Source organism: Natator depressus, chromosome 4, assembly GCF_965152275.1.
Source record: "Natator depressus isolate rNatDep1 chromosome 4, rNatDep2.hap1, whole genome shotgun sequence".
Taxonomy (NCBI): Eukaryota; Metazoa; Chordata; order Testudines; family Cheloniidae; genus Natator; species Natator depressus.
The window spans coordinates 59,426,016-59,448,262 of record NC_134237.1 but is presented as its reverse complement, the minus strand read 5'-3'; the positions used below and the strand labels follow the sequence as shown (position 1 = coordinate 59,448,262).

Genomic DNA, 22,247 nt, shown 5'->3' with positions numbered 1-22,247 from the left:
CCTCTTTAGGCTATTCCTGGGAGCTACGTGACATAAGAAGATGCCTATTAATGAAAATGTGCTCCAGTTCTGAGTTCACGTTTATTAGGAATGCCACTTCCAAGACCACTGGTCATAGGTGCATTGCAGAACTTACACACTTGGCATACAGGAGAGCACACTGCTAACTTGATTGCCTAGCAATTCCTGCTGACTCATCCATAGATCAACACTGACAGTGGCCTTGGACAAGGTTCTGCATTTTGCCATCAGAGACTATTTGTAGCAATGAGAGGGAGATCAAAAAAGTTAATGGAAGAGGCAGCCATCATGAGAGAGAGAGCAGGGCAACAGCTCATATGTGAATGCCTATGCAAGTTGGGGTCCATAAGACTCTACCAGCAGACTCTATCAAACACTGAAGGAAGAAAAATCCAATTGTTCGATAGCATTGGGGAAGAAATGGATGCTCATAAGAAGTTTCCCTCATAATCAGAGTGAAGAACATGACCCATGACCAATGTTCCCTCTAATTTTTGACAGGCCGTGTGCGCAAAAAATTTCTTCTGTGCAAACTGTTATGCTTCTGTGCAAATTTTTTTGCGCGCAGTGTTTCACCAGGTGCATAGGGTTTAGGATCTGTGTGCACGCGCACAGCTTAGAGGGAACAGTGCCCATGACCCCAGTGCTCTGCTTTACCAGAATTCTTTGCACTGTTTCAGCCAAAATATCAAATATGCTGTAATAGTTTTAAAGTTCACTACACCATAAACTGGATTAAGTGTACACATTTGTCATTTAAATGATACATTAAATATCTTGTTTACTGTAGCTATTCACATTGAGAATGTTATCTTCACAACAAGGGCTAGAAATGTTTAAGTGAGTCTAGACTCTGTAGAAAATTTTGCAATTACTAGGAAATTCACCTGAGAGTCACAACTCCTAGCTTAAGATCCACTATGTGTTAGAATGTTTTTGAAAGACATGGAGCATGACAAAGTGCAAGCCATCTGCGATTGAAACCACCATGTGTATGAATTATATTAGCATTGCTTTCTCAAAAAATGAAGAACTTGTGCCTGAAAAGAACCCCTGTGCAAATGCATACAATAGTTCTAACTCTCTCTATATGGTGAGACACACTAGCACATACTAAATTATTGGTAAGCTAATCCCCTTCTCTGGGAGTATGTTTTTAAAGTGTCTAGGATCTTTGTCAGCCTATTAACAAAAAAAAAAAAGGACTCAAGTTCCATCAGTACAGGCTCCCTATGTCCTTTATGAAAAGGTTAGACTGTCAAGTCTCATCAGTACATTTGTAATGTGTCTTTGAAAAACGTCTCATGTTTTGTCATGACTGGTAACAAAAGATTTCTACAACCCACACATACACACAATGTACGGTGTCATGTACTCACACGTACCATATTGTGTATGCACGCGCACACACACGCACACTATTAGCTTTTAAGAAAAAATATCTTAAAAGCTCCCACTCCTTAATTCTTGGTCTCATAACTCTTATAACCAAAAATACACCTCTTCTATTGCCCAAGTAGACAAGAGCTAATACAAGCAGGAAATAATGCACCTAACAAAGAGAAAGTGACCACACCAGCTTAGGATCTGATCCAGTGTTAAGCTGCAGCTCAAGCTCCGAGACCATCCCACCTCGCAGGACCCTAGAGCCCAGGCTCCAGTCCGAACACCACAATTAAACAGCCCCTTAGCCCGAGCCCCGCAAGGCAGAGTCAGCTGGCACAGGCCAGTCACAAGGTATCTAATTGCAGTGTAAACATACCCACAGTTGTGAAGTCTCAGGAACTACATCTCCCGACATAGGCAATTCCTTACTGCCCTCAGAGACTAATCAATATTTGTATTAAATTACTGCATCTAATTTGTATTTGTCCCCCAATATTTTCATAAGTTACCAGCATTTGATGTTATCTGCTCCTCCCTCATGTACTTTGCAGCCATGACACTAGTCAAGGAGAACATCAAGACTTTTGTTCTGTTATACTATATTGAGAAACTTCCATAGAGCCTCAAAGTTATTCCATATCCCTACATTTTGGAGTGTCACAAATCTAATATCCTGATCATCCCAGTAAAGCTGACCTACAAAGGAGGGAGGGGGAAATTACATCAATCCTCCTGTGTACACATGCACCACGTGTAGGACAGGGCTTGCATCAGTATAATCTACCCCAGTACATTACTTGCGTAAGCTGCACAGCAGTGTGTCCACATTATGGGTTTGCCTAGTCTAGACAAACCCACAGTTATAGCACATCTAGCTCTAGTGAAGACATGACAAAGCTCTCAATATATATGAGACTGCTGACACATTTTCTCAGGGAAGAGGAGACTTGAAAAGTCCTGATATTTTAACATAAAAGCAGAAAGAAGAATTTAAAAATCCAAAACATTTCCAGGTCTACTTTATACTACATGAAACAACAAAAAGGGCACAAAACCAATATTTTAAATTTTCCTTTTCAGATCACCTTTAAACAACAGTCAGCAATAGCTGCATCAAAGAGCTGAGTGAGCTGTTTAGTGGAAAGCCAAATAACCAAGGTTGTTCCATTCCTCTGTTAAACAAAGGAATGGGACAGTACAAATGATGCAACCAGGCTCTCTCTCAAAGTAGTCTCAAACATCTGCTCTCATTTCTTTAGGTTTTTTCTGGTAAATGCTGTAATGTTTCCATGTAATCTTTTTAAGACATCACCAAGTGAACTGCTGCTTATTCCGTGACTGAGAAGTGACTGCAAATTGTGATGCTCCCCATTTAGTCACCTGTAGCCATTTGCCCACATCACAAAACTGATCATGTGTTCACCTACCCATTATATCAGCTCCACAAGACTGTTTTGAAGATTTACCAGCTTACGCAGTAACCTACCTACACTAATTTCACTCCCCATCTTCCTCTTCCATCCCTCCCCTCCAACATTTTTTCTCTTAAAATATAACTGTAATTTAAAACAAACAAAAAAAAAACTAATGATCCTTCCCCTTCCTGTCCAAAAACCAGTTAAATACCAGCCAAGTACAATTATTCAGGCTTGAAACAGAGAGCGTTGCAGGTGCTAGTTAAAGGCCTGATCCTGCAACTGGACCCATGAAGGTGAACCCCTATCCTGTGCTGAATCTTCTGAAGTGCCTTTGTTGAACTCCATGGACAAGATAATTGCAAGATCGGTACCTAAAAGTCTGAATGAGCCATTCTATTATAAACCCTTGTTTTCACTTGCTCTTACAACTTTTGTAAAGATATTCCTTACAGGATTACATTTCTCCTTCCTTCTCTCAGAACAAAGAGAAAAAAGTTTTTGGGGTTTTTTTCCTGCTCTAAAGCTGGAACAAAATATATTGAGCCAGTCATTGGATATATCAGTGTGGAAGAAAACATATGTTCAAGCTTTTAAAACTGTTTTTTTGCTTAGCTAACTAAAACAGCTTCATTTTAAAATAAACTTGGCAGAGATACAAGTTCTCAGAAAGGACTAGTCACTTGTTTGAATTTGTCTGAAGTGGAAATACCATGTATGCATCTATACTCTCAGATTCACAGTAGCTGTCACATTAGTTTCTACTGCAGACTGACTGGAGCAGACGTGAAAGGTGTTCTCTAGTGCTTGAATGTGCACAAAATCAGACAGCAGTAGTTCAAGGTTCTCCATTTCTGTGAAGAATTTCTCTATTTATTCAAACTTGACTTCTCTACTGAGTGTGCCAACAAAAACTGCAATTACTTGTGATCTATAACATCTTCACCCAGGTTTTCAAATATTAAAAACTAGTGCATTCATGCGCAATTATACTCAGAAATTAGATTACCTAAAAATGACACCTGCTTACCAAATTGGTCTGTTCCCTATGTATGTTCAGTGACATCTGTTTATTTCACTCACAAAACAAGACTTCAATTAACCAGTAAAGCCAGTACCAATGTGGGTGGATTCTACTACGGCTTATGTTTCTTCAACGGAATTGTTAACTAAATTCCAGCTGCAGAAGCTTTACTACTGGTGTCGGTGCACAAGGCACAAAGAACACAACTGAACTATTGGATATCAGGTGCATATTGCATGGCTGGTAACCACAAAACATCTATTTATTAGCAAAATGAGCACATTTGATCTGGAAGTTGTTGGAAAATAATATCTTGCTATGGGCCTGGTTCAACTCCCATTGACTTCAGTGGGCTTTGGACTGAGCTTAGAGTCATTTGCACAAACTCGCTCTTCTAAGTATAACTGCACCTTCAATAAGTGTGCCATGTAGCTCCTCACTCCAAAACATATATCCACAAATTATGCATTAAAGGTATTTTTAAACAAAACACAAACAAATAAACACCCTAAGAGAATATACTTTCCAATTTAAAAAAAAAAATGAAAACCTTAATAGTTATGTAGATCATTTGTATTTTGGAGAATGTTACATACAATTTACTTACTTCACCCATTTTTAAAGCCTCTCCATTCCCTAAATTCATTCATTCCCCTTGAGATTCCCTACTACCTTCTTCCCTCTGGCAACAGTAATTTTGTGTTAAAGATAAATCCAATACTTGGTAGAATAATCAAGTTTTTCTATCTTTAAATCTTGTAATACTTTTCTACATGGAATGACATTTCAAATTAATCCAAAAGCAATGGCTTGCCTAAAGCACATCAGCTAGATGCTTCTACTCAAAGGATCGGTAGTGAAATAGTTAAATCAGCAGCAGCTTTCAGAGTTAGTCCTCAAAATAATAATGTGCAATTCACACCTCTCACAATTACTGTTTCATTCTGTTAGTAGACTCAGCAAGATAGTACTGCTTCCTTTCACAAGTGGAAAGTTGTCTTCACTACCAGAGGAGTTAGAACTACAATTACTCACCTTCTTGTAACTGTTGTTCTTCGAGATGTGTTGTTCATGTCGATTCCAATCAGGTGTGCGTACGCCACATGCACAGTCATTGGGAACCGTTTCCCTTAGCATTTCCCGTCAGGTCGACTAGGGAGCCCCCTGGAGTGGTGCCTGCATGGCGCTCAATATATGACCCTGCCGAACTGACCGCCCCCTTCAGTTCCTTCCTGCGGGCTATTCCAACAGAGGGGAAGGAGGGTGGATATTGGAATGGACGTGAACAACACATCTCAAAGAACAACAGTTACAAGAAGATGAATAACCGTCTTTTCTTCTTCGAGTGCTTGTTCACGTCGATTCCAATCAGGTGACTCCCAAACTCTCCTACGGGGGTGGGGTCAGAGTTAAGGAATCACTGATTGGACAATCGCCCTGCCGAAAGCTGTGTCCTCTCTAGCATGCTGGGTGATAAACGTGTGCACTGAGGACTAGGTTGCCACTCTACAGATCTCCTGGACGGGCACCAAGGCCAGGAAAGCGGCGGACAAGACTTGAGTTTGTGTCAAGTGGGGTGTAATATCTGGGGCTTGGAACTCGGCGAGGTCGTAGCAGGTATGGATGCAGACTGTGATCCTGGAAGAAATGCGTTGTGAGGAGATCAGAAACCCCTTCATCTGGTCTGCCACCGCTACAAAAAGTTGGTTCGACTTCCTGAAAGGCTTTGTGAGCTCAAATGTAGAATGCTAGTGCTCTCCGCACATCTAGTGAGTGAAGCCTCTGCTCTTGTGCATTAGCATGTGGCTTGGGATAGAAGAGTGGAAGAAAAATGTTTTGGCCAATGTGGAATTGAGATACCAGCTTGGGCAGTAAGATCGGGTGCGGCCTGAGCTGTACTTTGTCCTTATGGAAGACTTTGTAGGGGTGGGTCAAAGGTTAATGCTTTTAAACTCTGACACCCTCCTGGCTGATGTGATGGCAACCAGGAATGCTACCTTCCAAGAGAAATACAGACGTGAGCATGTAGCCAGTGGTTCAAATGGGGCCCCAATTAGCCGAACAAGGACCAGATTGAGATCCCAAGCAGGTACCGGCGTTCAGGACTGTGGTTATAGCCTTTCCATGCCTTTAACAAAACGGCCCAACCTAGGGTTGGCGATTACCAAGCGCCCCAACTCTCCCGGGCGGAACACCGAGATGGCCATGAGGTATACTCTGATGGATGACCCAGCCAAACCTTGCTGCTTCAGATGCAGTAGATACTCCAGGATGAATGGTATAGATGCCCGAAGTAGAGGTACATGCCTCTGTTCATACCAGCACAAGAACCTTTTCCACTTAGCTAGGTAAGTGGCCCTGGTGGAAGGTTTCCTGCTACCAAGCAGCACCTCCCTCACCCATTGCGTGCATTGGAGCGCCATAGAGTTTAACCATGAAGCTTCCAAGCCATGAGATGGAGGAACTGGAGGTCCGGGTGAAGGAGGGGACCATGATCCTGTGTGATCAGATCGGGGTGCAGCAGCAGTGTGATCAGGGTGTCCACTGACAGCTCCAGAAGCGTGGTGTACCAATGTTGGCGTGGCCACACACGGGCCAACAGAATTATCTTCGCCTTGTCTCTGCAGATCTTGAGCAGTACCTTGTGGACGACTGGTATCGACGGGAAGGCATACATTAGACAGTCCCCCCAGGATAGCATATACACATCCGAGATAGAGCCCGGACTGTGCTTTTGGAAAGAGCAAAACATTGGACACTTCCTGTTGCTCCTAATGGAGAATAGGTCTACCCAGGGAAACCCCAACCTTTGGAAGATGGAATGTATGACGTCAGGACGGATGAACCACTCATGATTGTGGAACGACCTGCTGAGGTGTTCTGCAAACTCATTCCATACTCCAGGGAGATAGGATGCTCCCGGTGAATGGAGTGGGCTGTACAAAAATCCCACAGCTAGAGAACCTCCTGACAGAGAGGGGAGGAGCAGGCTCCGCCCGGTTTGTTTATATAAAACATTGCAGAGTTGTCAGTCAGCACCGTCATGCACTGACCCTGTATTCTGGTCCAGAAGGTCTGGCAGGCTAGTCTCACCACTCTGAGCTCCTTTATATTGATGTGGAGCGGGATCTCAGACTGTGATCACCTGCCCCGAGTTTGTAGATCTCCTAGGTGGGCCCCCCAACCCAGTTCTGATGCATCCGTTACTAACGGGGTGAATAAACAAAGATTTTTTTTTTTTTTAAATTAAAAATCAGATTATTTTTTATTTAAATTGGATTTGTGTATGCAGAAATAACATGCTTGTTAACTGCAACAATGGTTTAAATAAATAAAATAATATATAGAGATGAGAAATAACAGACCTCAACCCTATTATCCCTCTGCAAATTTGTGTACACAGAGTCAAACGCCTCTCTAAAAGTGCAAACTTTCAAAAAGTTCAATGAATAGAAGATTGTTGGGGGCGGAATAGATCTGGACAAGAAGAAGAAGTCTGGAGATAAATGTGAGAAGGGAGGGACAGGCAGTAGAAACAAAAAAGTGAAACTGTTTGAGCAGCATATTCCAGAAGTCTTGAGGTCTTTCTGAGCGTAGCCTTCATTGATTTGAGACCTACCATACCATTCTCTCACTAGAAGGGAAAACCTATAATGGCAGCCGGCCGTAAAAGAGACCCAGTTTGGGAATAAGAACCATTCAAGAAATATGTTTGCTGATGATGTTTTAAAGAAAGTCACACTAGTGAACACCGGAATTCAGACACTGTTGAAGTGAAAATCTCACTTTTAACAGAAGTAGCTTCTTTTGCCTGTTTAGAAGGAATATTTTCTTCCTTTGAACTAATTCATTCCAAATTGAGAAATCGTTTGGGACCTGAAAGCAGGAAAGCTTGCTTTTCTTTTCCAGATTATGAACAAACAGGTGAAGATGACTGAGTTAGCTGCAGAAGCCAATATTTTAAGTTTCTCATGTTGACCTGGCTGACAGTTGATTGATCTATTTATTTTTTAATATTTCATTTAACTATTTTAGTTAAAAACAATTTTAACAAAAACAAACCTGATTTTAAAAATCCTGAATGTTTAACTAAATTCAAAAATTCATATGCTTGTTTTGTTAAAATATCATATGTTTGCTGTTGAAGAAAATAATCCAGAACACATAACATTGTTGTTTTAGTTAAATAAAACAATTTAGATGTCTGTCTGGTGATGTTCTCCTCCTAATACAGCATGGCAAGAAAATCCTCCAAATATTAATGATCAACCTGTTGAATTGGAGATAGTTCACCTCCCAATGACTTCATAAATATTTGCTTCAATTACCTTTGGTAAATGAAATAACCAAACAATCATTCATTTTCTGATATAGCTGTAAAACTAATCTGAAAAGTTTTCAAAATAAATCACTTTAAAAATGTATAGTGTGTACCTTCTAAAAATGAAACCTACATCTATCTTTGAGTTGTGAAGAAAATGTATTAAGGTTATAACAACCAACAAGAATGCACTTTTATGTAGAAATCCATGATTAAATTGAGTCTTCCTGACTAGTGATTTAAATCATGATTTAAATCAACTTGATTTAAAATCAAAACCACCCTGGTTACTAAGGTCATGCACAGTTGAGGGGTGCTGAATGGGACTCCTTCACAGACCATGCAAAGGTCCAGCCACCAGCACAGGGTATCTAAGACTCGCTCTGGCACTGCTACTACTGAGTCCAAACTGTCTCGACCTGGGTGATAAGCTGAGGCGAGCCACACGTTTCAGGCACACTAGAAAACGCACTGATTAAACAAGAATGTTGATGGTCTTCCTCTAAAAGCCTGCCCTCAAATGTGAACATTTGTGTTCAGTCTATACATAATTATTGTTGAGATTAACTGTACTATGCACACACACAGAGTAACCAAGATACAGATGCTGTGAGATCCATAACTAAATATCCTCAATTTTGTTTCAGTTACCAACTATAAATGTTGTATTAATATAGTTTGACATTAAATTTTCCTTAAATCAAAAGATTTAAGAATATGAAATCTTGATGGACAGGAAATGGCTATAGTTGCTTTTGTGTGTGCGTATCTAGTGCTTCACACCGTAAATAATTCCCTCCAACCCCGTTTTTAGACTTTATTGTCTTCACAGTAAATAGTAGGAGGACAGATGAGATTTGATGCACAAACTCACTTGGAGCCACTATTTCAAGGAGCTGAGCGGTTCTTGAGATGCCCCGAGCACCCTCAGCTCTCTTTGATTTCAAGCGTGTGTCAGGAGTAAAGGATCACTGCTAGCCTGCTTCCCTTCTAGCATAATCCCCAGCCAGTCTAATCAGTAGAGCTAGGCCCCAGCTGAGCCTCCTCATAGCCCAACCACCCAGATGGCTGAGGGAATTGACAGACCTGCTCTTAAGCCAAGCAGCAGGGCCCTGGCTACTCAAAGCATTTGCCCGCAGCTGCGCTAGCTCCTTCTCCTGCCTTGTTCCTGCTCTGCCCTGTCCCAGCCTTGGACCCAGCCCTTCTCCTGCCTTCTCTGACTCTTGGAGACTCAGTTCTGAACTTTGGCTCCGATTCCTGACTCCGGCCTCTGGCTCTGACACACTCTCAATCTGTTTCCTTGCTCCCAACTCGTGCTCTGACTACCAGACCTGACTGCCCATGTCCCAATCCCTTTATCAATAATGAGTTATAAATAAAATAGACTAGAAGCAGTAGCAACCTCTATTTAGGTTACTTAACACTCTTGATTAGAAAATAAAATGTCAGAAGAATTTTTAGAGCTTTTACAACTCTTTGGTTTGCAGCAGGAACTTGATATTTGGCAGAGGAAGTCTGTCTTTTGCGCCCACATGAAAATCCATTCAGCTGTGTGCGAGTTATGAGCTGTTGAAAAGCTCCATTTTTCCTTCTGTGTTTGGTTCTTTTTGCGAAATTTTAACACATTAAAGCTATTCAATATACAACTTACGGATTTCTCCAACAACATCTGGATCACATTCTTTGTATTTGTCTATTTCTGCTTTTAGGTGCTCTTTTTTCTGCCGGAGAGCAGCAAGTTCCTTTATTAGGGCAGCACGTTCTGCCTGGGTTCAGAGCATTTGGGGAGAAACCAACAGTAAAGAAAATTAAATAGGCAGTGATTATACTACTACTACTACTACACATTTATGCCAAATGCAAATATTATTTTACTCTCCAAAAAAATATGATAAAATACTAGGAAATAGAACACCCGGCAGTTTAAGGTAGGCAAACCAATCCTGCACTTCATGCACATTCAAAATGCCCTGTGTCAAAGTGGGTCTTCAGTGCATAATGAATGCAAGATCAAGGCAAAGTGGTTAAACAAATCAAAATTATTCTAAGTAACCAACCTGTTGTTTGTTCCTAGTTATACACACGGGTAAATAAGGATTGGGACCACATTTCAGACCCTCACCACCTATACACATTATGATCATTCATAATCAATAACTAGCAATTGTTTCTTTAGTGTACCTGACTGCTTCCACTGTGCCCTTACTGTACTGTAAACACACTATTATATGTAATCTTGATAACTATTTAGCAATTAAAAATATGCCAGCTCAAGTATACCAACAATGAAACACCCAGTTTCCAGTTTAGATTAACTTGTGAGGCAGAAATATAAATATAGTGAATCAATTAAATGCAGTACTCTGTTAATTGAACTTGAACTTTATTATGATAGTTGAGAATAGTGTAAATGAGAAAGAGAATTCTAGCTTAATGTTAAAATCAAAACACACAATATTAGAAGAGCCACACTCTTCCATTCTAAACACTTTAACACAGGGGTTCTCAAACTGGGGGTTGGAACCCCTCAGGGGGTCACGAGAGGTTACATGGGAGGTCACAAGCTGTCAGCCACCACCCCAAACCCTGCTTTACCTCCAGCATTTATAATGGTGTTAAATATATAAATAAGTGTTTAATTGAAAAGGGGGGTTTGCACTCGGAGGCTTGCTATGTGAAAGGGCTCACTAGTACAAAAGTTTGAGAACCACTGCTTTAACGTGGATATAGCATCTCTCTGAGAGAGTCTCTTTCTTCCTACAGTAATTGATTACTCAGAGTACTGAATGAATAATAATAAAATTTAAAATATAGCCCATTTTAAAGAAAATTATAATGTAAAGTCTCTTATCACCAGAGGTACCATACAGTAGACCACTTAGCGAGAGTAACAAAAATCTATTACGAAGTTATACACATGTATTGTAGGCTGTAGAAAAATTGTATTATGTTATTTGAGAACTAGTATGCGGTCATGTAATTCAAGATTACAATGTGTATCGTAACACATTAATCCTTAACTTTCACATTTTCTGACACCCAGATACTTGATTGTGCAATACTAACATTCTCAACGGTTTTTTTAATGGAATTATTGTTTCCATAACAAAAACCTTACCTTTGTTTCACATCATTTTGGGGCGGCAGCAACCTCCCAAGTACAAAAACTAATTCAAATATTTCAGATCTATACTGTCCCTCCGAAAAATAATGTAACATCATCTACTTCAAATATACTACTGATCAGTAAGAATCTAGATTTATCTGTCCCAATGCTCAGTTTAGCTAGGATACTGTATGAAACACATTTCCACCTAACATGCCTATGAAGTGGCATGTTTTAAGTTTAGTTTGACAGTGTTCCTTCAACAGTTTCAACATAGAAAGGATCTTTGTTAAATTTAGCCAAATTAAAATCAAGATACAAAATTTTAAACAACCACCTAAATTCACAGATAACTAGGTTTATTTGGCTATTCAGTAGCCTCTGGGCATTTCAGCACATACCTATGATTAGGTTAGTTTGGGGGTCTGTTTGTTTGGTTTTCAATCTGATCCAGGTTTATGAAGAGCAGCTCTGAAGCAAATCACAAAATTTCCTACCCTATGAAACACCCAACCTGGTACTCACCACAGATCAAAAATCAGCTGTGAATCAGCAATGAAGGAAAGGGCTGTCTAGCAAGCCTGATATTTTCCCCCTCCCTCATTCTCTCTTCCAATATTTAGCCATTCTATTAAGATTTTCAACGATTTTATATAAAACTGTAACATGTTAACATCTACAGATTGTACATCCTCACAGCAAGATTCTTTAATGAAAAAATGGACAAAAACTTACAGTCTCTTGGCGTCCGATTTTTGATTTCTCAATGCTTTGCTGTAACCTCTCTTTCTTCTGGCTACTTTCAGCCAACTGAGGAAGGAAAAACAGAATCCAATCAACATATTTTATTAGCTATTTAAAGGTTTGATTTTATAAACGTATTCATAGACCGGGTGTCATATATTGAGTTTTCCCCTTCATGGCACATAATTTTGCTACCTCATTCCATCACCAGTAACAGCCCTGTTTCATAGCAAACCCAAGAAGCAAACCTTGGTATAAGAGGCTACATGATACAGAAACATAATGCTGCTGTTACCTCTCCCACCACTGCATCCCTACTCCATGCGAGCAATGACTAATGTGTGCATATTGTGACAGATCCACCTGCTGTTTCTGACCCTTCCCAAAGTCTGGCAAGTCCTGGGCACTGCCCCAACCACCTGGTTTGTGGTAAGCCCATGGAGTGCAAAGTTGTGGTCCCCAAAATCCTGCTCCCCTGTTCTGCTAAATTGCACTGATGATGCTACGGCTGGAGCAGTCTGCCTGTATGCGTGTAGGAAACTGCACAACTACTCACTTATTTATATAGCATCCACTTTCAAATATTACTTCCTATTCTGGACAAGATTTACCAATACACTGAGCAACTGTAAACATGCTCTGAAAGAGTGGCTGATTCCCCTTCCCCCGTTAACAGTGATCAATTTATACAGAAGTTACAGTAACAAGTAAGGCACATTTGGGTGAATTAAGTCCAACTACTCCCTCATTGCTGTCAGTGAAAATAACCACAAGCTCAGTGAAGACTTGAAAGAAAATTATTTTCAGTGCTTATGGATCAATGTCCAATAGCAAAAGCACACGATGGGGTACTTAGTGGTGTCTGCGAAGTCCACCAAATCACACCAGGGAACAGGATGACCGGCCCCTTGAGCACTTATCTATACTGTTTATGAAAAAAGGTTGCATGATCACGGTGGGGAACTTCAGTCTGAGTCACATATGCTGGAGGGCTCATGCTGCCAGTACTAAAATGTCCTCAGAATTTCTAGATATTACAGGTGACAATTTTCTAACTTAAGAAGTGCTGAATACAACATGGGAGAATTCTACAGAAGACCTCAAACTAAAATGTGGTGGTAGCTTAGGTACAAGCGATCATGACTTGATCACATTTGTTATGTGTGAACACTATGAAGTCCAAATAAGTACTTACACTCTGGAGAAGAGCTCTGTGTGGCTCGAAAGCTTGTCTCTCTCACCAACAGAAGTTGGTCAAATAAAAAGGTATTACCTCACCCACATCATCTCTCTTATATCCTGGGACCAACATAGCTACAACTACACAGCACACACACCCCCACCCCCACCCCACACACTGCTATAAAACTGCCAATTTCTCAAAGCTGAAAACAATTATGAGCCAAATCAGGTGGAAGAATTTAAACAGAAAAACATGAATTATATTTAAGAACATTTTACTAAATGTCCAAAAAGCTTCAAGTGAGAAAGGAGGCTTCACTGGTTAAAAAAACAGCCCGTCTTAGAGGAGTAATGAAAGCAAGAAGAAAATATATATAACAACTATAAGAAAGGGGAAGTTGATAGTAATGAAATAAATCAGAAGCTAGGAATTGTAAGAAATTGGTAAGGGAAGCAAAAGGATACAGGGAGAAATCTATGGCCACCAGCAGTAAAGACAATAAGGAGGTGGTTTTTTAATTAAAATTTGGCTATTTGACAGTGAGGAATCATCATCAGAGAACATGGTTCTAGTGGGGTCCCACAGGGATCAGTTCTTAGCCCTTTGCTACTTAATATTTTTATCAATAATCTGAGGAAAAAATGAAATCAATCGATAATATTTGCAGATGACAAAAAGTTGGAGGAGTGGCAAATAATTAAGAGGACAGGTCACTGATAGAGAGCAATCTGGATCACCTGGTAAATTTGGTACAAGCAAACACTTTGTGTTTCAATAAAGCCAAATATAAAAAGTCATACATCTAGGAACGAAGAATGTAGGCCATGCTTACAGGATAAGGGACTCTATCTTGGGAAGCAGAGATTCTGAAAAGGACTTGGGGGATCAGGGTGGTAATCAGTTGAACACGTTGTTCCAGTGCAACCACTGTGGCCAAAAGGGCTAATGTGATCCGTGGATGCATAAACGGGGGAGTAGTAAATAGGAGCCGGGAGGTTATTTTACCTCTGTATTTGGCACTGGTGCAACCGCTGCCAGAATACTGTGTCTGGTTCTGGTGTCCACAATTCAAGAAAGACATTGATAAACTGAAGAGGGTTCAGAGAAGAGCCACAAGAGTGATCTTCAAGGAGCTTAATCTGTTTCATTTAACCCAGAGACAGTTATGGGTTGACTGGAACAGAGTCTATCAGTATCTCCAAGAGTAACAAATATTTAATAATGGGCTCTTCAGACAAAGATATAACAAGACCAATGGCTGGAAATGGAAGATAAACACATTCAGATGGAAAAAAAGATGTAAATTTTTTACCAGTGAGGGTAATGAACAACTTGAACAATTTACTAAAGATCACCAAGTGATTCCCCATCAGTGGCAATTTTTAAACCAATATTCTCAAAAATATGCTCTAGTTCAAATTATTTTGAGGAAGTTCTAGAGCCTGAGTTATACAGTTGTTCAGACCACAGTGGAATCTACTGGCCTTAGAATCTATGAATGTGTACTATCAGCACACTCAGGGTATATATACCCTGCAAAAAAAGATGTATTCTTAACTTGAGGTTAGGTAACTTGGATTAAAAATAGAAGCAACGATACAGCAACTCAGTCTTTAACTCAGGTTGGCAGCTTGAGGTAAAACCTTTTGGAAAACCTAGGGTTGAACTCGAACTGATGACATGAGTTGCCATGCCTTCACTGCTATTTTAACCCAAGTTAGGACACACTTTGGGGGAGGGGGGAAGAGAACCACAGAAATATCCTCATTACTGTGGCTGGCCACTGGGCTAACCCCTTAGGCATCTCAATAATTCAAATAAAAGTTTGATAAAGGAACGTTAATCCCTGCCTTGCAGGGAGTGTTGGGGTGACCAATTATATCATGTTTGTTCAGCACTTTGGAAGAAGTACTATTGTCTACCTTCCAGTTCAGTTTGTAATAAAAGGATGCAAAAATAAATGGACAGTGAAGATTTACAATATATTGTATAAAGGTCATTGCTAGGATTCTATTGAGTCGATTCACTGATATATGTATGCTTTGAAGAGGAACATTTATACATTCCTCCTGCATAAGAACAGTAGTTTTCACAGTTTCACACCCCTTGCTCTTCCTTGTGGTGCAGTCAAAGAGTGAAACCTTCCTGAAATCCGTCCCAATACATGCATTATCTTAAAGTGCTGATCTCTTATTTCTCAGAGCAACAGTGAAAATTTTTCTTGGATATCTTCCTTCTAGATCCCAAATTCTCAACCTCTCTAACCACTAATATCCCTCCAACCATGTAACCTGCCTTACTATCACATTAAAAACAGCTATAAATCTGCCATAAGTCATGCAAACATAGACTCCAGTGTGTATACTGGACAGAAATCAAACCAAAGGTCCCATATGCCAACCACCAAGAGCATTTTTCAGCTGTTACGCTGGTATCATTTTGGTCTTTAAAAGAAATATCATCATAGTTGGTTTTCTTTCAGTCAAGAAACCTAACCAAAGATGGTAAGACAACATAATTGCCATAGCAGGTGGGGATAGTGCACAGGATAGTTACCGAGTTCCAACAACCATTCCAACGTCCCTTTTTCAGACACTCATAATTTAGTCAAATTAATTCCTTCTGGGTTTAAATTCTCCATGCTTTGTCTCAGTTCAGAGGTTACCACTGGTGTGCTTTTTAGTTTGAACAAAAAGCAGACTGTTTTGTATAAAAAAACTGCATGTATAAAAAAAATTATATGCTCCTGTCTATACTATAGAAACCTTCCTCATCACTGAAGAGATTAGATAAACTGGATCTCAGAAGGTACGAAGAAGAGGGTAATTTTACAGCATTTATTACGCTATATTTTGTTCTGATCAGCAATTATATGGAAGAGTAACTCATCAGCTGAAGGTAGGAAGCAGTCTAACAAAATATAGATATACAGAACAGAGTGGAATCTAGTGAAATTCATCTAATAAAACATTAAAAATAGACAAGTTAAAAATCATAATCCTTGCACTAAAACAAAGTATATACAACACTACAAAAATAGCACTCTCCAACTATTACTAACTAAAGCTATTTATAAAGTAGATCAGTCTGTAGGCCAAGTCGCTGTACTGAATTGGTTTCTGCTGTACTACTAGAGTTACATTGAACTGCAGGCTCAAAGGTCTGTTGATACAATTATTTATCTTATACATATATAGTTCCAATCACACACTTGCTGATTAAAGCAGGGTACAGATATTTAAGATATATGTTTGCTAGCTAATTACACTGCCAGGAAACTCACAACAGAAGCAGTGCATCTGTGATAAAAAGTGTACCAGACAGCTCTTTTGCTCTGCTCTCCAGAGATCACCGATACCGAAGGCATTATCATCATTCACAAAGTGCCACTTAGGTACATAACACTGCACAATAACTAAACTGAATCCAAGTAGGAACAGGTCCCACAATGACACACTGGATACAGAAAAAACAGTTTCAGAGAAGGACAGAAAGAACGGGACATGTTTATTATATACCACATAATGTCAAAAAAATAGGTTTTTAAAGAAGTTTCTGACATTGAAAGGAAAAGGAGAAACTTGAAATACATTAATTGGGCAGTTGTTCCAAGCCTGCTGAACAGCATGAAAGAAGGGACAGAATCTGCACCTAGTGAAGGAGTCAACAAAGAAAGCAATCAAAATAGTGAAGCACAGAAAGTATAAGAGAAGATGAAGGCAGAGCTATAAGAAGAATCTTGACTCCAGACAATGGAATATGCATAATAGGCTTCCATAGAAGGGAAAAAAACCATAAGAGGGATGACAAGTAGAATGGAAAAATGGAGAACAGCAAGAGTAAGAAGCAAGAAACCAGTCCCACTACATTTCTAGACTCCTGAGGGAAGCCTCTTCTTTTGGGGGATGGGAGAGAGAGAGAGAGAGCACTTAGTACAAAAGCTCTTTTCTTTTTGCATATATCTAATTGTACCATAAAGAGACAGATTAGCTCAGTTGAATGTAATCTTTGAAAGAATTAATTTAAAAATCTGGAGAAAAATAATCAATCCAACTTTAGCAAAAATTTCATACTAAAGTTTTCTTACACTGCTCATAGTGGAAGAGTGGTACACAAAACAATTTCTCCTGAACCTTATTTTTAAAACTGCACACAATATATTTCTTCCCCAGCACCAGTGAGATTTGTTACTATTGAACTGCAAAGGATTTTTATAATTGAACAATTATGGTTTACAACCATGTTTCTCAATGATAAAAAAAGTGAACGCTTTGGACAATTTAAAGGATAATTAATCATATTTAAAACACCTATTTTGTTCTGTGATGTTTTATGTTAGGCATTTAAAATAAAGCCAGCATGAAACAAGCGGAATGGGTCAAGTTGGAAAGTAATAGTAGTTTTCAGCAGTTCTCCATTAAATATTTTTTGCAATATGATGCTTTTAGTCAGTTTCATTTTGTTCTCTGTTCTTAATACTAGTTCCTAGAAAAGCAAATATCATACCCTTTGAAAAATATAGGACGATTGACTAAAGAGCTGTATTTTATATCTGAACACCTACTACTTTCCTCATACATTGATTAGGAGTTGGAAGTATGCACTTTTCCATCAGCAGCAATCCTTGCGTTATATACTGCAGTGCCAAATTCAGTAAGAATTTAGCTGTTGTTAGTAAAAAGTGAAATACCAGGTAACAAGTTTGAAGAAGCTTTGACTTAAACAGTACCAGGTTTTTAAAAAAAAAAAAAAAAAATTCAAAAACAAAGTAATTACTAGCACTAGTTAGCAGAACTGGAATTAATAACTTGGAAAATAATGAATGAAGAAATATTCATGCTAGCTGAATAAAGGAAGATATTTTTGCAGGGAATCGTGATTGGAAAAATAGTTGACTCCTTTTACAAACATATGATGGAGAATTGTCAAGACCATAAAACTGGGTGCCTAAAAAAGTTAGGCTCCAAAGCGGCCTGAATTTCAGTAGCACTGAGCAGCCATGAACTCCTCTTGAAGTCAACATAATTAGTACTACTGAAAATCAGGCCCCTTATTTAGACACCTAACGATGACTTAGGAGTCTAATATTAAGTATCTGTTTTTGAAATTTTTGACCTACCTCTCCTTGCCATAGATACAACAACCCTCACACTATTAACTGAATTACAATACTTGAAAGGAAGCAGTTTTTAATACTGTAATTTTAATCTGGGATTAATTCTAACACATAAGTCATTAAATGTTTCTTCAGAGAAAATATTTTATTTTTATTTATATTTATTTTGTTATCTATCTGTAATGCCAGTTGTAAACTCTACAGTTGGGAAACAGAAAATAATAAATCCAGACCAAGGTTTTTTTAATTAGACAAAAGATGGATTTGACAAAAGATAGAATGAGGACTTGCACATGATTAAGTGGAAGAATTAAGTTTCTCGGACTGCTTTCAGAGTTGGTGTAATTGGCAAGACTTCAGGGACAGATGGCTGTTTACTCAGATATCAAGTATGTCAAATCAACCTGAACAAAAATGAGAACAAGCAGAAATGCCTCATTCCTTATCCTCGCTTCACAACTGCAAGCAATCTTACAGTAAGAGCTGAAACAGCAATCAAAAATCCATCAGACACATCTGACAAAACAGTGCAAGTTTTTAACATGTGCAATTCCCCAGAAACTTTTGTCACTGTTTTTCTTAGTGCACAATTTAGAATTTGCTGAACTGGGAAATAAGAGAACACGTGGGGATTAATAGTTACCAGGTCAGTGGACAGCAGAAAGAATGCTGAAGAACATTATCATTAAAAAAAGGAAGTCTTCTTTTGACAACTTTTACCTAAAAGGCTTTTCAGTGATTGCGGTTTCTAACCAGCTCGGACACATACTGTCAGAAAGTTTCAGGGACAAAACACAGACAATCCCAGACACTGTATGTGTTACTCAAAAGGGACTGATATAAATTATACTCTATATCCAATCACTCTTTAAAGAGAGCACAAAAATAATTCAAGTCATTATTCTGGAAGCTGAATGCACAATAAGTCCAAGGTATACATTTACGTATTATAAGCGTACTAGAAATCCCAGAGTGGAACACACACAGAGACTAAATCTAGCAATTTGATAGCAGCGTTTCACAGCTACATTTGTTACTCTATGTTGATTTCATAAACTAGAAGTAATGTTCAGTCAATCAAGTCACTTCTAAAGTCACTTCTAATTCTAAGTACAGGGTACAGACTGTAAAGGAACTATATGTAGTGTAACAATTAGCTGTCCTATTAAGAATGTACGCACAACGCAGGAGACTTTTTTTTCTTAAAATAAGTATCTCTGCTTCAAACCAAGTTTTGAAATTTAGCTTTACTGAAATTGGAGGATGCTTTATTCACAGATCAGACAAGTGAGTGGCCTTAAAATTCTCCTGTGTGAACTTTTCATGTGCCACTCATTCCAAAGAGGGGACCTCTGTCCTGTGAGCTTCCAAATAAAAACAGATTTAAAAATTTTATTAAAGCTAATGTTAAAAAATTATATAATACCCATGTTAAGAAAAGAGTGTCTGTACATCTTGGTATAGTGCTTAGATTATCCACACAATACAAAGTTTGTTTTTAAAGTCATAAAATATATATAGTGCATAATCAGCAATAACCCAAATTTAGATGAATAAATTTAAGAATACAGTTTAGATATTTGCATCCAAGTATTCAGGTACTTATACAGAGAGTTGGTTGTGGAAAGCAAATATAGCAATGAGTGAAGATTGTCCCTCAGTAATTGAGAATTTAGGATAGGTTGTCCATTTAGAAAGTACGATCCATGAGGAAAGTATTTCAGTTACTTTCCCGATGACGCTTCTCATCGGCACTCCAGCTCATCCCTCCTGGTATTGCCGAAGTCTGATGATGTGTTCTATGTAGATGTCCCTCGACCACCTGATAGCGTCTGAAACCATGAGTTGCCACATCAACCGAGCGTAGCATTGACCGATTCCGCATTCTCTTAACACGGTCGTTACTGGGGTCACATGTGCCGAGGGCTCCGACAATCAGCGGGTGTGTCTGAACCTGGTAACCCTTAGCTCTCAAGGTTTTGGCCAGAGGGGTGTATTTCTCCACCTTTCGAGCTCAGGCGTCATGGAAAGCTGGGGTCCTGTTTTCAAAGGGCACTATGACGTCCACCATCATGATCTTCTTCCGGTCCTCATTGGTGATGACGATGTCTGCTCACAGTTGGCTGTCGGTTCCAGGGATGGCGGAGTTCACAGCCATCTTCCCTATGGGTAGTGGGATGGCTCTGACTAGGTGATGTTGGATGGCGTTATGTCGCAGCTGCCAGGCTCTGGAATGAGGCTTGCAGCTACACAGGACATGGGGGAGTGTCTCATTGGCATAGCCACACTTCCTGTATTGTCTCTATTCCCGTGGCAGATGGCCCCCTTCAGCGGAACGCAGATGAGGCAGGCCCAGGGGATGAACCTCCAGTCAGCAAATTGGGTGAAGCTGCCGCCAGGGAGGAAGTGGTTGCTGGCGTCCCACTTGCACGCCACCTCGAAGGCCTAAAGTACCATTACATTTGTTAGAATACTAGGAGTTCCTCACTCAGGACCAGATTTTACCATCCTCAGTCACATCACCTTACTCCACTGATTATTAAAATCTGCTTATTCAGTGGTCAGTGGGACTTCACTCATGAAGTAAAGTACTATTTAATGCAAGTTTCAGAGTCTGACCCAAAATAAGTTTCCCCACAGTCAGTTCACATTGAAGTCAGGGGGACTTTTGCCTCAACTTTAGCATGAGCAGATGAGGCACAGGTTTGGGCCAGTAATTCTTCAAAAGAGGTAAAAAGAGAGGGAGATGCCATTGTGTTAAAAATTCTGCATTCAGTTTCAGAGAGTCTCTCTAAAAGGCTGATATTTTTCCTTCAAAAGATAATCATGGGATATACAATACAAAATAAGGTAACACACGTTTTTAATTTCTTTTTATTTTTTTAAATCTAGCCCGTAATCCCTCTATAATTCACATAAAACCAGCTTTTTTAAAAAAAAAGTTACTATAAAATCACTCGAATTCTATTTTACATCAACTGAGGGTGGGGGAATCTATACTTCACAGACACACCGTCAATACTGGTTACATATCAACAGCTACTAAAAGTGAAAGCGTGAAATTCCATTAAACAAACAGAATTAGTAGTTTGCGCTGCTGTTGTGAGCATTGAAAACACCTTGTGCATTATCCTGCAGTATGTGCAGAACCTGGCTCGGAGATGCTAGCACGAGGACGATTGTGAGGAGGACATGGACACAGACGTTCCTGAAAGCAGGGGATGTGGCAATTGGGACATCATGGCAGCAGTGGGGCAGATTGATACAGTGGAACGTCAATTCTGGGCCTGGCAAACAAGCACAAACTGGTGGGACCGCATGGTGTTGAGGGTATGGGATGATTCCCGGTGGTTGAGAAACTTTCGCATGCGTAAGGCCACTTTCATGGAACTTTGTGAGTTGCTTTCCCCCGCCCTGAAGCGCAGGAATACCAAGATGAGAGCTGCCCTGACAATTGAGAAGCCAGTGGCGATAGCCCTGTGGAAGCTTGCAACACCTGACTGCTACCAGTCAGTCGGGAATCAATTCGGAGTGAGCAAATCTACCGTGGGGACTGCTGTGATCCAAGTAGCCAATGCAATCACTGACCTTCTGCTAACAAGGGTAGTGACTCTGGGAAATGTGCAGGTCATAATGGATGGCTTTGCTGCAATGGGGTTTCCTAACTGTCGTGGGACAATAGACGGAAAGCATATCCCTATCTTGGCACCAGACCACCTTGCCAACCAGTACATAAACAAGGGTATTTCAATGGTGCTGCAAGCACCGGTGGATCACAAGAGACATTTCACCAACATCAACGTGGCATGGCCGGGAAAGGTGCATGACACTCACATCTTTAGGAACTGTAGGCAGTTCACACAGCTGCAAGAAGGGACTTACTTCCCAGACCAGAAAATTACCATTGGGGATGTTGAAATGCCAATAGTTA

The 22,247-nt window shown here is 39.8% G+C and overlaps 1 protein-coding gene across 2 annotated transcripts in view; it reads right to left on the bottom strand.

Moving 5' to 3' along the window:
- Positions 1–22,247, bottom strand: part of MND1 (meiotic nuclear divisions 1) — a 52,651-nt gene that overhangs the window by 10,449 nt on the left and 19,955 nt on the right. For both annotated transcript variants that reach the window (XM_074950036.1, XM_074950035.1), the window contains exons 5-6: positions 12,009–12,083; positions 9,819–9,933 (exon numbers count right to left, since the gene is read on the bottom strand). In XM_074950036.1, coding sequence (XP_074806137.1) covers positions 9,819–9,933; positions 12,009–12,083 — 190 coding nt within the window. The remainder of the gene's footprint in view (positions 1–9,818; positions 9,934–12,008; positions 12,084–22,247) is intronic.